Raw genomic sequence first — 15,084 nt, 5'->3', positions numbered from 1 at the left:
TTATTGTTATTATTATTATTGTTATTATTATTATTATTATTATTATTATTATTATTGTTATTATTATTATTGTTATTGTTATTATTATTGTTATTATTATTATTGTTATTATTATTATTGTTATTATTATTATTGTTATTGTTATTATTGTTATTATTATTATTATTATTATTATTATTATTATTGTTATTATTATTATTGTTATTGTAATTGTTATTATTATTATTTTATTTTTATTTATCATTACTTAAAATATACCTTCAAAACTGTCACTACGTACAAAATTATAATGTCAACTGAAATATATAGGCTTTAAGTAAGAATTGATCGCCATTTAGAGTGCCGTATAAAACTTAAATGTCAAAACAGCTCGTACACAACCTTAAATAAACACATTTGGGTGTATTATTGTATTGTTATCTTTGTGTAAATGAAAAGCACATTAGAAAGGAAAAATAAACGTTCAAAAGTGTCATATGATAATAATGTAGACAACCGTACTCCTCATGTGAGGGTGATATATTTATATTTATACATAATATATATGAATATATATTTTCTAAATTTTAATCTCACATACTAAACATATTTGATGGAGCGTTTTGTTTTTTTAAATGATGTGAAAGCTAACATATGTACAGATTCACTTTAGCGTCATCTCTATATACAAATGCCGTGAAAGTTGCCTCTGACGTAAACCTCAATTTGGTATGGTTGGGTACGGCAGGCAGTCTGATTTAGGTTTAAAAAAATAATTTATAACTAATGACGTCAAGTTGATATATATTTCATCATGAAGGTGCAGGAATTGAATCTATTGAAAATGTTTCTGAATAACGGTTAACTTTAGATCGTAATATGAATTCAAAACGTCCAAGAGAGAAATTAATATTTCAATGCAATAATCTCGTAAACATCGAAACAAAACCTTGATATTCTCAGGTTTTGTTCATCTTCATTCCCAGAAGTTCTGCCTGCGGCGCTCCTCCCACTCCTCCTCCTCAACCTCCCAGATCTTGTCCGGCATCTGTGGCCCGGGGGTGAGGGAGAAGTCTATCTCCTCGTACACCACGGGCTCCTCCCTGCTGTGTATGACGGACATGCCGTCAATCAGGGTGGGCGGGGCAAGGTCAAGGTCGGCATACGTCAGACCGTCATCGTTCTGAAAGCGTAACAAACTTCACTAACAACCGTCTAACTTTCTTTTAGATTAAGTTTATCAGTGAATATACGTATAAATCCACCTTCTACAGTTACTGGACCTACCGTTTCGCCACGGTTGTTGCTTTCTGCTTTGAATTGGTCTGGGAAGTTGATGAGAACTGCTCTCTCATGCTGGAGATAACAAAAATATATATGATCTTAGAGATCTCCTCCATAACCTGAAAAAAACATATTATGTAATTTATTTTTGGGCAGTCGGGTAGCCTAGTGGTTAAAGCGCTCGCTCGCCACGCCGAAGACCCGGGTTCGATTCCCGACATGGGTACAATGTGTGAAGTCAATTTCAGGTATCCCCGCCCTGATATTGCTGGAATATTGCTAAAAGTGGCGCAAAACCATCCTCACTCATGTTATTTTTATATATTCCGTTCATTCTTTCAGGTTGCTTGCCCCCATCCCCCCCGCTGGTCCACACACAGCTAAACGAAACGCACACTAATGGCAATAGATTATACTTTTTTCAGCAAATGTTTTACAGCACAACAATTCCAATAAACGCAAATGCACACTTACCGACGGCGCTGCGCCTTGAAACGCCCTGTTCGTGAACTGTTTGGATATAACCTTCTGGACTGTGGCATACACTTCAGACCCTGCAGAGGGGAGAACCAGGAAGTATCAATTATTTGTACCTTCATCAGGTGAGGTGAGGTGAGGTAAAATTGGGTTTAACGTCGCGTCAAAGATTATTGCACTTATATAGCGACTGCATGCACGTGTGTGTGTGTGTGTGTGTGTGTGTGAGTGTGTGGCTGCTTGTACTAGACCGGACTGATGCCGATTTATAGTGCTAGCCCACTGAGATACCATGCCTCAGTTTAACATGAATACCCCACTCAGACACAGTATACTGACTCCGAGCCGACCAGTCCTTGCTTTAACCCTAAATGCCGAGCGCCAGACAGGGTAACAACAAGTACCATCTTTTTACGTCTTTTGGTATGACGCGGCCGGGGATAGAACCCCGGACCTTCCGCTCTCCGGGCGGACGCTCTACCACTAGACCACGGAGCCGGTCGCCTTCATCAGTCAGATAGGGGGCGGTAAGGTTGGGCCAAATACCGAAGTCCTTCGGGTTTTTAGCCGTTTACCACTTCCGATCTGATGCTGACAAACCAAGAATCATAACCAGGGGGAATCTTGGATTCGAACCCATTATCATAGGTTTCTGGCGTGCCCCAGGATCGACACTATGCTCAGCGAATTGCAACCACCCACCCTCAGAGAAAAAGTGAGTGAGTGAGTTGGGTTTAACGCCGCTTTTAACAGTATTCCAGTTATATCAGGGCGTGTCAGCTTAATGTGGGAGGAAAGCCCGAAGTGATGCAGATCTCAGACGTTTACCACTTCGGTGAAACCCACGAGCACGGGTATGGTGCTGACAAACCTAGAAACATAATCGGGGCGAACCGGGATTCTAACCCACAATCATAGGTTTCTGGCGTGCCCAAGGATCGACACTATGCTCAGCGAATTGCAACGCTTTAGACAGCCGGGCCAACAACCCACCCTCAGATGCAAAGACAAACGGACATGCCGTAAGGTAGCGTCAGTCAGGGCGTAATAACCACGTCATGTTTAAAGCATCACCTCAGTTGAGACTTACTGCCCACAAGTAAAAAATAACAGGCCAAACCTTCTCTTCTGCCCCTCTTTTTGTTCACCTTGGCATACAGGTCTGGAGGCAGAAGCAAACACAATCATAAACAAATAACAACAACGAAATAATAATATCAATAGTTTTGTTTGTTGTTTGTTGTTTAACGCCGCAATATTTATGCTGTGAGACGGCTATATGTAAATCATCGAGTCTGGACCACACAATCCAGTGACTGACATCACGTGCATCGATCTACGCAATTGGGATGCAATGACATGAACCAAGTCAGTGAGTCTGACCACCCGATCCCCTTAGTCACCTAACGACAAGCATAGTCGTCTTTTACGGCAAGAATAGCCAGACGAAAACCAATTCTAATCCAGATCGGGGTAGTATTAATGGTAGATGCCTGAGGTAGTGGTTACCTAATTGTGTCGATTTCTACTTTGAAATCTTATCCATTTACGAAACGGCTTATCATGCACAGCTTCGCGTCCTAATTGCTTGGATCGACGCTGTTGATGTCATTCACTGGATTGTCTGATCCAGACTCGATTATTTACAGACCGCCGTCAGATAGTTGGAACATTGCTGAGTGTGGTGTTTGGCAAAAAAACAAACAAACAAACAAAACCAAACCTGTATGTACTTACAAACATGTGCAAATTAGAGGTTATTAAATGACAACAAATTGATCTTAAGACTGCTACTATTTCTTGTATGACCGCCGTCATATAGCTGGAACATTGCTGAGTGCGGCGTTAAACAACAAACAAACAAAACATTAGTCGTTCTTGTGCCCGTGGTCATAGTGAGCATTTTTAGAGAATGGTTTGTATGTTTTATACATTATATAGTTGCTTTATGTTTGCTTGATGTATCTGCTGTGGCTTGTTGGTGAATACATGATAGAACAGCGAAGGCTATAGTGTTGCTAATACCGATTTCCTCATCAAGAGATGTTCAAAGTTTGAGATACGGTGTTCTCCAGAGCCAGCGGAACATTTGACGTAAATTCATAAAACTCTCATGAACGTTTATTCTGTAGTAAACGACCTGCTATCACCCATAAACATATACCAGACATGACATGACAAACTGCTAACAGTCTTGTTAATGCTACGTGGCACCGACTGCATGGGTCATGTGTAAGGGACTGTACACGACGTTTGCAGTGTCAAGTCCGAAAAGCTTCCTTGTTTGCGAACACTATTCTTCTAAAAGGAACTTCAATGTCAGCTAACATATTTGTTAGAGGGTTCATCTTGTTTCTAATTTTTGAATACATGACTAGAACCATGTTCTCGGGTCCTCTTCCGGGCGAACAGGAAGATAAAAGAGTCATCGATGCATGATTTAAAAGCGATATTGATGAGAGGCAAAGGACTTCAAGTACAAGGAATCCGAAATCAAATACAGGGAAGGGTGGGTGGGGTGGGTGGGGGGTGGGGGGGGGGGGGGGTGGGGGGGGGGGGGGGTGGGGGGGGTGTATTGCTGCCGGTTAGACACACATCCTTAAACAATTTCATGTTGAGTAACGATGAACAAAATATGACGTGATGTATTTGGGAGGATAACCTCTGAATTCAACAAGAAGCCAAACATTTTCTCCTCTTCTTAATGTGCTTCGTGGTGACTTAGGATATAACAACGTACTTAAACTTTCGTCAAGTTGGTTTGTTTGTTGTTTAACGCCGCACTCAGCAATATTCATGCTTTATGACGGCGGTCTGTAAATAATCGAGTCTGGACCAGACTATCCAGTGATTGACGTCATGAGCATCGACGCAATCGAGATACAATGACATGCATCAACCAAGTAAGCGAGCATGACCACCCTATCCCGTTAGTCGCCTCTTACGACAAGCATAGTCACCTTTTACGGCAACCATGGGTTGCTGAAGACCTACTCTAACACGGAATCGTTCGCCCAGTGCATGTACCAATTCAGTATTGTAATTTGTGTAAAACATTCCCTAACCTATATATGTCGACTGATCAGAGTGCTATAATTACTTGACTTATCTACAGCCAGCTGTTATCAGCAACAATTCAATTGCTTGTTTTATTTGTTTATTTAACTTAACATTTAGACATATTCCAGCTTTGTGACGACGGTCTGTAAATAATTGAGTCTGGACCAGACTATCCAGTGATTGACGTCATGAGCATCGACGCAACTGAGATACGATGACATGCATCAACCAAGTCAGCGAGCATGACCACCCGATCCCGTAAGTCGCCTCTTACGAAAGCATGGGTTGCTGAAGATGAAATGTTTCCCGGTTCATCTCGGTGAAAGTGTGGCTGAACTATTAACAATGAGGTCAATTACGGGCTGACCATTCGATAATATAACAGCATCTTATCTCCAACAAACTCTCTAGCAAACTCCTCAAAAGTGTCAAAATAGTGTCATATCATAATGTTGTACTAAAAATCGATATGTTTCTGAGGAAATGAAAATGAAATTTAATACGAATTAAGATAATATTATATACATTCATATATCATAATCGTGTGTTTATGAATCACTGGATGGTATGCACGAATTTACGCGTTTAATTCTACCGAAGCTTTTAATACGGCCTCCGATACAGTTGATACACTTGTCTGCATTTACAGTTGTAATGGGGATATAGTCATTTCTAATGCTTACCCGTATCATTTCTAATGCTTATCTGCAAATTCTAGAATTAACCCCGTAACTGTAATCTCGTGAGCTAAATCTGTAAGTGAAACTTCTATAGTTAAACCTGTAAATGTAGCTTCTAGAGCTAACCCCTGAACTGTACATTCCACAGCTAATCCTTTAACTGTAGCTTCTAGAGCCAACAATTTAACTATATATTCCACAACTAAACCTTTAACTGTAGCTTCTAGAGCTAACCCCTGAATTGTACATTCCTAAGCTAATCCTTACATTTCACAGCTAATCCTTTAACTGTAGCTTCTAGAGCTAACCCCTGAACTGTACATTCCACAGCTAATCCTTTAACTGTAGCTTCTAGAGCTATCCCCTGAACTGTACATTCCACAGCTAAACCTTTAACTGTAGCTTCTAGAGCTGTCCCCTGAACTGTACATCCCACAGCTAAACCTTTAACTGTAGCTTCTAGAGCTAACCCCTGAACTGTACATTCCACAGCTAAACCTTTAACCGTAACTTCTTGAGCTAACCATTGAACTATATATTCCACAGCTAAACCTTTAACTGTAGCTTCTAGAGCTATCCCCTGAACTGTACATCCCACAGCTAAACCTTTAACTGTAGCTTCTAGTGCTATCCCCTGAACTGTACATTCCACAGCTAAACCTTTAACCGTAGCTTCTAGAGCTATCCCCTGAACTATACATTCCACAGCTAAACCTTTAACCGTAGCTTCTAGAGCTATCCCCTGAACTGTACATTCCACAGCTAAACCTTTAACCGTAGCTTCTAGAGCTAACCCCTGAACTGTACATTCCACAGCTAAACCTTTAACCGTAGCTTTTAGAGTTAACCATTGAACTATATATTCCACAGCTAAACCTTTAACCGTAGCTTCTAGAGCTATCCCCTGAACTGTACATTCCACAGCTAAACCTTTAACTGTAGCTTCTAGAGCTAACCCCTGAACTGTACATTCCACAGCTAAACCTTTAACCGTAGCTTCTAGAGCCAACCATTGAACTATATATTCCACAGCTTAACCTTTAACTGTAGCTTCTAGAGCTATCCCCTGAACTGTACATTCCACAGCTAAACCTTTAACCGTAGCTTCTAGAGCAATCCCCTGAACTGTACATTCCACAGCTAAACCTTCAACTGTAGCTTCTAGAGCTTACCCCTGAACTGTACATTCCACAGCTAATCCTTTAACTGTAGCTTCTAAGGCTAACCATTTAACTATATATTCCACAGCTAATCCTTTAACTGTAGCTTCTAGAGCAATCCCCTGAACCGTACATTCCACAGCTAAACCTTTAACTGTAGCTTCTAGAGCTTACCCCTGAACTGTACATTCCACAGCTAATCCTTTAACTGTAGCTTCTAGAGCTAACTATTTAACTATATATTCCACAGCTAATCCTTTAACTGTAGCTTCTAGAGCTAACCCCTGAACTGTACATTCCACAGCTAATCCTTTAACTGAAGCTTCTAAAGCTAACCCCTGAACTGTACATTCCAAGCTAATCCTTTAACTGTAGCTTCTAGAGCTAACCATTGAACTATATATTCCACAGCTAATCCTTTAACTGTAGCTTCTAGAGCTAACCCCTGAACTGTACATTCCACAGCTAAACCTTTAACTGCAGCTTCTAGAGCTAACCATTGAACGATATATTCCACAGCTAATCCTTTAACTGTAGCTTCTAGAGCTATCCCCTGAACTGTACATTTCACAGCTAAACCTTTAACCGTAGCTTCTAGAGCTCCCCCCTGAACTGTACATTCCACAGCTAAACCTTTAACCGTAGCTTTTAGAGCTATCCCCTGAACTGTACATTCCACAGCTAAACCTTTAACTGTAGCTTCTAGAGCTAACCATTGAACTGTACATTCCACAACTAATCCTTTAACTGTAGCTTCTAGAGCTAACCCCTGAACTGTACATTCCACAGCTAATCCTTTAACTGTAGCTTCTAGAGCTAACCATTTAACTATATATTCCACAGCTAATCCTTTAACTGTAGCTTCTAGAGCTAACCCCTGAACTGTACATTCCACAGCTAATCCTTTAACTGTAGCTTCTAGAGCTCCCCCCTGAACTGTACATTCCACAGCTAATCCTTTAACTGTAGCTTCTAGAGCTCACCCTGAACTGTACATTCCACAGCTAATCCTTTAACTGTAGCTTCTAGAGCTCCCCCCTGAACTGTACATTCCACAGCTAATCCTTTAACTGTAGCTTCTAGAGCTAACCCCTGAACTGTACATTCCACAGCTAATCCTTTAACTGTAGCTTCTAGAGCTCCCCCCTGAACTGTACATTCCACAGCTAATCCTTTAACTGTAGCTTCTAGAGCTCACCCTGAACTGTACATTCCACAGCTAATCCTTTAACTGTAGCTTCTAGAGCTCACCCTGAACTGTACATTCCACAGCTAATCCTTTAACTGTAGCTTCTAGAGCTAACCCCTGAACTGTACATTCCACAGCTAATCCTTTAACTGTAGCTTCTAGAGCTCACCCTGAACTGTACATTCCACAGCTAATCCTTTAACTGTAGCTTCTAGAGCTCCCCCCTGAACTGTACATTCCACAGCTAATCCTTTAACTGTAGCTTCTAGAGCTCACCCTGAACTGTACATTCCACAGCTAATCCTTTAACTGTAGCTTCTAGAGCTCACCCTGAACTGTACATTCCACAGCTAATCCTTTAACTGTAGCTTCTAGAGCTCCCCCCTGAACTGTACATTCCACAGCTAATCCTTTAACTGTAGCTTCTAGAGCTCACCCTGAACTGTACATTCCACAGCTAATCCTTTAACTGTAGCTTCTAGAGCTCACCCTGAACTGTACATTCCACAGCTAATCCTTTAACTGTAGCTTCTAGAGCTCCCCCCTGAACTGTACATTCCACAGCTAATCCTTTAACTGTAGCTTCTAGAGCTCACCCTGAACTGTACATTCCACAGCTAATCCTTTAACTGTAGCTTCTAGAGCTCACCCTGAACTGTACATTCCACAGCTAATCCTTTAACTGTAGCTTCTAGAGCTCCCCCCTGAACTGTACATTCCACAGCTAATCCTTTAACTGTAGCTTCTAGAGCTCACCCTGAACTGTACATTCCACAGCTAATCCTTTAACTGTAGCTTCTAGAGCTCCCCCCTGAACTGTACATTCCACAGCTAATCCTTTAACTGTAGCTTCTAGAGCTCACCCTGAACTGTACATTCCACAGCTAATCCTTTAACTGTAGCTTCTAGAGCTCACCCTGAACTGTACATTCCACAGCTAATCCTTTAACTGTAGCTTCTAGAGCTCCCCCCTGAACTGTACATTCCACAGCTAATCCTTTAACTGTAGCTTCTAGAGCTCACCCTGAACTGTACATTCCACAGCTAATCCTTTAACTGTAGCTTCTAGAGCTCACCCTGAACTGTACAGTCCACAGCTAATCCTTTAACTGTAGCTTCTAGAGCTCCCCCCTGAACTGTACATTCCACAGCTAATCCTTTAACTGTAGCTTCTAGAGCTCACCCTGAACTGTACATTCCACAGCTAATCCTTTAACTGTAGCTTCTAGAGCTCACCCTGAACTGTACATTCCACAGCTAATCCTTTAACTGTAGCTTCTAGAGCTCCCCCCTGAACTGTACATTCCACAGCTAATCCTTTAACTGTAGCTTCTAGAGCTCACCCTGAACTGTACATTCCACAGCTAATCCTTTAACTGTAGCTTCTAGAGCTCACCCTGAACTGTACATTCCACAGCTAATCCTTTAACTGTAGCTTCTAGAGCTCCCCCCTGAACTGTACATTCCACAGCTAATCCTTTAACTGTAGCTTCTAGAGCTCACCCTGAACTGTACATTCCACAGCTAATCCTTTAACTGTAGCTTCTAGAGCTATCCCCTGAACTGTACATTCCACAGCTAATCCTTTAACTGTAGCTTCTAGAGCTCCCCCCTGAACTGTACATTCCACAGCTAATCCTTTAACTGTAGCTTCTAAAGCTCCCCCCTGAACTGTACATTCCACAGCTAATCCTTTAACTGTAGCTTCTAGAGCTCACCCTGAACTGTACATTCCACAGCTAATCCTTTAACTGTAGCTTCTAGAGCTCCCCCCTGAACTGTACATTCCACAGCTAATCCTTTAACTGTAGCTTCTAGAGCTCACCCTGAACTGTACATTCCACAGCTAATCCTTTAACTGTAGCTTCTAGAGCTCCCCCCTGAACTGTACATTCCACAGCTAATCCTTTAACTGTAGCTTCTAGAGCTCCCCCCTGAACTGTACATTCCACAGCTAATCCTTTAACTGTAGCTTCTAGAGCTCCCCCCTGAACTGTACATTCCACAGCTAATCCTTTAACTGTAGCTTCTAGAGCTCACCCTGAACTGTACATTCCACAGCTAATCCTTTAACTGTAGCTTCTAGAGCTCCCCCCTGAACTGTACATTCCACAGCTAATCCTTTAACTGTAGCTTCTAGAGCTCCCCCCTGAACTGTACATTCCACAGCTAATCCTTTAACTGTAGCTTCTAGAGCTCCCCCCTGAACTGTACATTCCACAGCTAATCCTTTAACTGTAGCTTCTAGAGCTCACCCTGAACTGTACATTCCACAGCTAATCCTTTAACTGTAGCTTCTAGAGCTATCCCCTGAACTGTACATTCCACAGCTAATCCTTTAACTGTAGCTTCTAGAGCTCACCCTGAACTGTACATTCCACAGCTAATCCTTTAACTGTAGCTTCTAGAGCTCCCCCCTGAACTGTACATTCCACAGCTAATCCTTTAACTGTAGCTTCTAGAGCTCCCCCCTGAACTGTACATTCCACAGCTAATCCTTTAACTGTAGCTTCTAGAGCTCCCCCCTGAACTGTACATTCCACAGCTAATCCTTTAACTGTAGCTTCTAGAGCTCACCCTGAACTGTACATTCCACAGCTAATCCTTTAACTGTAGCTTCTAGAGCTCACCCTGAACTGTACATTCCACAGCTAATCCTTTAACTGTAGCTTCTAGAGCTATCCCCTGAACTGTACATTCCACAGCTAATCCTTTAACTGTAGCTTCTAGAGCTCACCCTGAACTGTACATTCCACAGCTAATCCTTTAACTGTAGCTTCTAGAGCTCCCCCCTGAACTGTACATTCCACAGCTAATCCTTTAACTGTAGCTTCTAGAGCTCCCCCCTGAACTGTACATTCCACAGCTAATCCTTTAACTGTAGCTTCTAGAGCTCACCCTGAACTGTACATTCCACAGCTAATCCTTTAACTGTAGCTTCTAGAGCTCCCCCCTGAACTGTACATTCCACAGCTAATCCTTTAACCGTAGCTTCTAGAGCTCCCCCCTGAACTGTACATTCCACAGCTAATCCTTTAACTGTAGCTTCTAGAGCTCCCCCCTGAACTGTACATTCCACAGCTAATCCTTTAACTGTAGCTTCTAGAGCTCCCCCCTGAACTGTACATTCCACAGCTAATCCTTTAACTGTAGCTTCTAGAGCTAACCCCTGAACTGTACATTCAACACCTAAACATGTAAGTGTAAGTTTATAGCTAGACCTGTCAGTGTAGCTTCTAGAGCTAAAACCTGTCACTGTAGCTTCTATAGCTGTATATGTTGTGCTTACCCTGTGACTAAGATCTAGTTCTTACCCTGTGACAGTAACTTTTAGAGCTTACTCCGTAAGTGTAATTTCTTGAGCTAAACCTGTAAACATAGCTACTAGAGCTAAACCTGAAGCTATATGTTCTCGTGGTTACCATGTGATCGTAACGTCTAGTACTTTCCCTGAGGGCCCTCTGATACATTCAATGTAACCGTCTGGTTTTACTGTTGTAATTTGGGATATCATAATTTGGACTAGTGATGGCTCTGACAGAGCATCCGACTGGGATGTCATCCTTGGAGGGAAGTTCCTGACTTGGAGGAAAACACAGAAAGTCACCTCTGACATACTTGAAACATAATGGTATGTGCGAATTACGAGGGGTTGCTGAAACGTTCTGAGCCCAACTGTGAAGGATGTATGGCACACCCTTTACAGTTTACATGTATTATACTTTCCTTATATATATTGTATGTATTGGTATTAACCGACAATTCAATACCATAGCAAGACCTGCCATACTTACCGCTGGGATCTTGCTGAAACTGTCCTTCATTGTCACCCATATTTGGGTCGCCAACTCTGAAAAGAGAGACATGTGAAGTGAAGGAAGAAGTAACACACATCTTACTGTGTTATACATTCCAAAGTTTGAGCTTTAGACCCTTGTGTTTACCCTGTAGCTATAACGTCTAAAGCTTAACCTGTAGCTGCTGTAACATCTAGTTCTTATGCTATGCCTGTAACTAAAACATTGTAGAGGTAGTCCTGTAACATTACCTTGTAATGGTAACCCTCTAAGATAAGCTTGTACAGGTAACCCTGTAATCTTTACTTGTACAGGTAACCCTGTGACCTTTACTTGTAGAGGTAACATGTAACGTTTACGTGTAGAGGTAACCCTGTGACCTTTACTTGTAGAGGTAAAATGTAAAGTTTACTTGTAGAGGTAACCCTGTGACCTTTACTTGTAGAGGTAACCATGTAACCTTAACTTGTAGAGGGGACCCTGTATCCTTTACTTGTAGAGGTAACATGTAACCTTTACTTGTAGAGGTAGCCCTGTGACCTTTACTTATAGAGGTAACTATGTAACCTTTACTTGTAGAGGTAACCATGTAACGTTTACTGGTAGAGGTAACCATGTAACCTTTACTTGTAGAGGTAACATGTAACGTTTACTTGTAGAGGTAGCCCTGTCACCTTTACTTGTAGAGGTAACCATGTAACCGTTACTTGTAGAGGTAACATGTAACCTTTACTTGTAGAGGTAACATGTATCATTTACTTGTAGAGGTAACCATGTAAGCATTACTTGTAGAGGTAACATGTAACCTTTACTTGTAGAGGTAACATGTATCATTTACTTATAGAGGTAACCATGTTACATTTACTTGTATAGGTAACCATGTTACATTTATTTGTAGAGGTAACATGTAACCTTTACTTGTAGAGGTAACATGTAACGTTTACTTGTAGAGGTAACATGTAACGTTTACTTGTAGAGGTAACATGTAACCTTTACTTGTAGAGGTAACATGTATCATTTACTTGTAGAGGTAACCATGTTACATTTACTTGTATAGGTAACCATGTTACATTTACTTGTAGGGGTAACATATAACCTTTACTTGTATAGGTAACCCTGTGACCTTTACTTGTAGAGGTAACCCTGTGACCTTTACTTGTAGAGGTAACCCTGTAACCTTTACTTGTAGAGGGAACCCTGTAACCTTTACTTGTATAGGTAACATGTAACCTTTACTTGTAGAGGTAACCATGTAACCTTTACTTGTATAGGTAACAGGTACCCTTTACTTGTCGAGGTTACCATTGAATCTTTACTTGTAGAGGTAACCCTGTGACCTTTACTTGTAGAGGTAACATGTAACATTTACTTGTAGAGGTAACCCTGTAACCTTTACTTGTATAGGTAACATGTAACCTTTACTTGTAGAGGTAACCATGTAACCTTTACTTGTAGAGGTAACATGTACCCTTTACTTGTCGAGGTAACATGTAACCTTTACTTGTAGAGGTAACATGTACCCTTTACTTGTCGAGGTAACAATGTAATCTTCACTTGTAGAGGTAACCCTGTGACCTTTACTTGTAGAGGTAACATGTAACATTTACTTGTAGAGGTAACCCTGTAACCTTTACTTGTAGAGGTAACATGTAACATTTACTTGTATATGTAACATGTAACCTTTACTTGTAGAGGTAACCATGTAACCTTTACTTGTAGAGGTAACCATGTAACCTTTACTTGTAGAGGTAACATATTACCGTTACTTGTATAGGTAACATGTACCCTTTACTTGTAGAGGTAACCCTGTAACCTTTACTTGTAGAGGTAACCATGTAACCTTTGCTCTTAGAGGTAACATGTAACCTTTACTTGTAGAGGTAGCCCTGTCACCTTTACTTGAAGAGGTAACCATGTAACCGTTACTTGTAGAGGTAACATGTAACCTTTACTTGTAGAGGTAACATGTATCATTTACTTGTAGAGGTTACCATGTTACATTTACTTGTAGAGGTAACCATGTTACATTTACTTGTAGAGGTAACCCTGTAACCTTTACTTGTAGAGGTGACCATGTAACCTTTGCTTGTAGAGGTAACATGTAACCTTTACTTGTAGAGGTAACATGTAACCTTTACTTGTAGAGGTAACATGTAACCTTGACTGGGAGAGGTAACATGTAACCTTTACTTGTAGAGGTAACCCTGTGACCTTTACTTGTACAGGTAACCCTGTGACCTTTACTTGTAGAGGTCACATGTAACCTTTACTTGTAGAGGTAACATATAACCTTTACTTGTATAGGTAACCCTGTGACCTTTACTTGTAGAGGGAACCCTGTAACCTTTACTTGTATAGGTAACATGTAACCTTTACTTGTAGAGGTAACCATGTAACTTTTACTTGTAGAGGTAACATGTACCCTTTACTTGTCGAGGTAACACTGTAATCTTCACTTGTAGAGGAAACCATGTGACCTTTACTTGTAGAGGTAACATGTTACATTTACTTGTAGAGGTAACCCTGTAACCTTTACTTGTAGAGGTAACATGTAACCTTTACTTGTAGAGGTAACCATGTAACCTTTACTTGTAGAGGTAACCATGTAACCTTTACTTGTAGAGGTAACATATAACCGTTACTTGTATAGGTAACATGTACCCTTTACTTGTAGAGGTAACCCTGTAACCTTTACTTGTAGAGGTAACATGTAACCTTTACTTGTAGAGATAAACCTGTGACCTTTACTTGTACAGGTAACTCTCGAATATTAACTTGTGGATGTGGGCACTATTCTTCTTCTTCTCACTGTTCTTTAAATATTCTACCGTCAACAGTTACCCGCTGCAACAGTGTATCAGTCGTGGAAGGAAGAGCCAATACCTGTACACTTCACCTCCTGAAATAGATAATAAATATCCCAGTAAATGAACACGTTCAAAGCAAAAAGTAATTTTAAAAGTATTCAGTATTTGCAGTAATTGTAGTAAAACAACCTACTATAAATGCCTATAATGCCCCTAATATCAGCACAATTCAGATTCTGTTATCTCAATCATTACTAAGACAATACCTTTCTTGATTCTGTTTTTGTAAGCAACGACGACGACGAGTACAGCGATGACGACGATCAGGAAAGAACAGACAGCAGCCACGTAGACGATGGAAGCGACGACAGGTTCAGTACCCTCACCAACTGGACCATTCAAAATATAACAAAAACATTGTTAAGGATTCTAATGTTCCCGATGTATATATGGAATAAGCTGACATTTTAATTTGAATATATGGTGAAATACAGTACAAGTGTGAAAAATGTTAGGAGCTATGGGAACAGTGTATTTTTTGTCGAATTATGTATTACGTAAACAATGGGTTACTGTCTTCAGTGCAGAACTGTTTTTATTTTAGTTTGAAATAACAGAACTGTTTTTGACATTTGAAGAACCTGAAAGTTC

General features: G+C 40.8%; 1 protein-coding gene across 2 annotated transcripts; it reads right to left on the bottom strand.

The window, feature by feature from the left end:
• Window positions 1-257: 257 nt before the first annotated feature.
• Window positions 258-11,717, bottom strand: LOC125381468. Of its 2 annotated transcripts, XM_048398026.1 has the most exons (5): window positions 11,624-11,717; window positions 2,861-2,902; window positions 1,738-1,817; window positions 1,267-1,335; window positions 258-1,162 (listed from the first exon to the last, which is right to left on the bottom strand). In XM_048398026.1, exons 1-5 carry the CDS (start codon window positions 11,661-11,663, stop codon window positions 956-958), a joined length of 438 nt encoding a protein of 145 aa, XP_048253983.1. In that variant the 5' UTR covers window positions 11,664-11,717; the 3' UTR covers window positions 258-955. The 2 variants fall into 2 exon arrangements, with proteins under 2 accessions (XP_048253983.1, XP_048253984.1); XM_048398027.1 differs by lacking the exon at window positions 1,267-1,335.
• Between the last annotated feature and the right edge of the window lie 3,367 nt (window positions 11,718-15,084).

Source organism: Haliotis rufescens, unplaced genomic scaffold (genome assembly GCF_023055435.1).
Source record: "Haliotis rufescens isolate VD_foot unplaced genomic scaffold, xgHalRufe1.0.p SCAF_18, whole genome shotgun sequence".
In the NCBI taxonomy this organism is placed as follows: Eukaryota; Metazoa; Mollusca; class Gastropoda; order Lepetellida; family Haliotidae; genus Haliotis; species Haliotis rufescens.
This window is presented reverse-complemented; position numbering and strand designations above follow the sequence as displayed.

What these genes read in the sequence shown, in the direction of transcription:
- LOC125381468 (XM_048398026.1), bottom strand. Translation starts at nt 11,663, where the DNA reads ATGGGTGACAATGAAGGACAGTTTCAGCAAGATCCCAGCG. An exon ending in GTTTCAGCAAGATCCCAGCG is followed by an intron (nt 2,903 to 11,623) that starts GTAAGTATGGCA and finishes TTCTGCCTCCAG; the next exon opens with ACCTGTATGCCAAGGTGAAC. An exon ending in AAAGAGGGGCAGAAGAGAAG is followed by an intron (nt 1,818 to 2,860) that starts GTTTGGCCTGTT and finishes TCCCCTCTGCAG; the next exon opens with GGTCTGAAGTGTATGCCACA.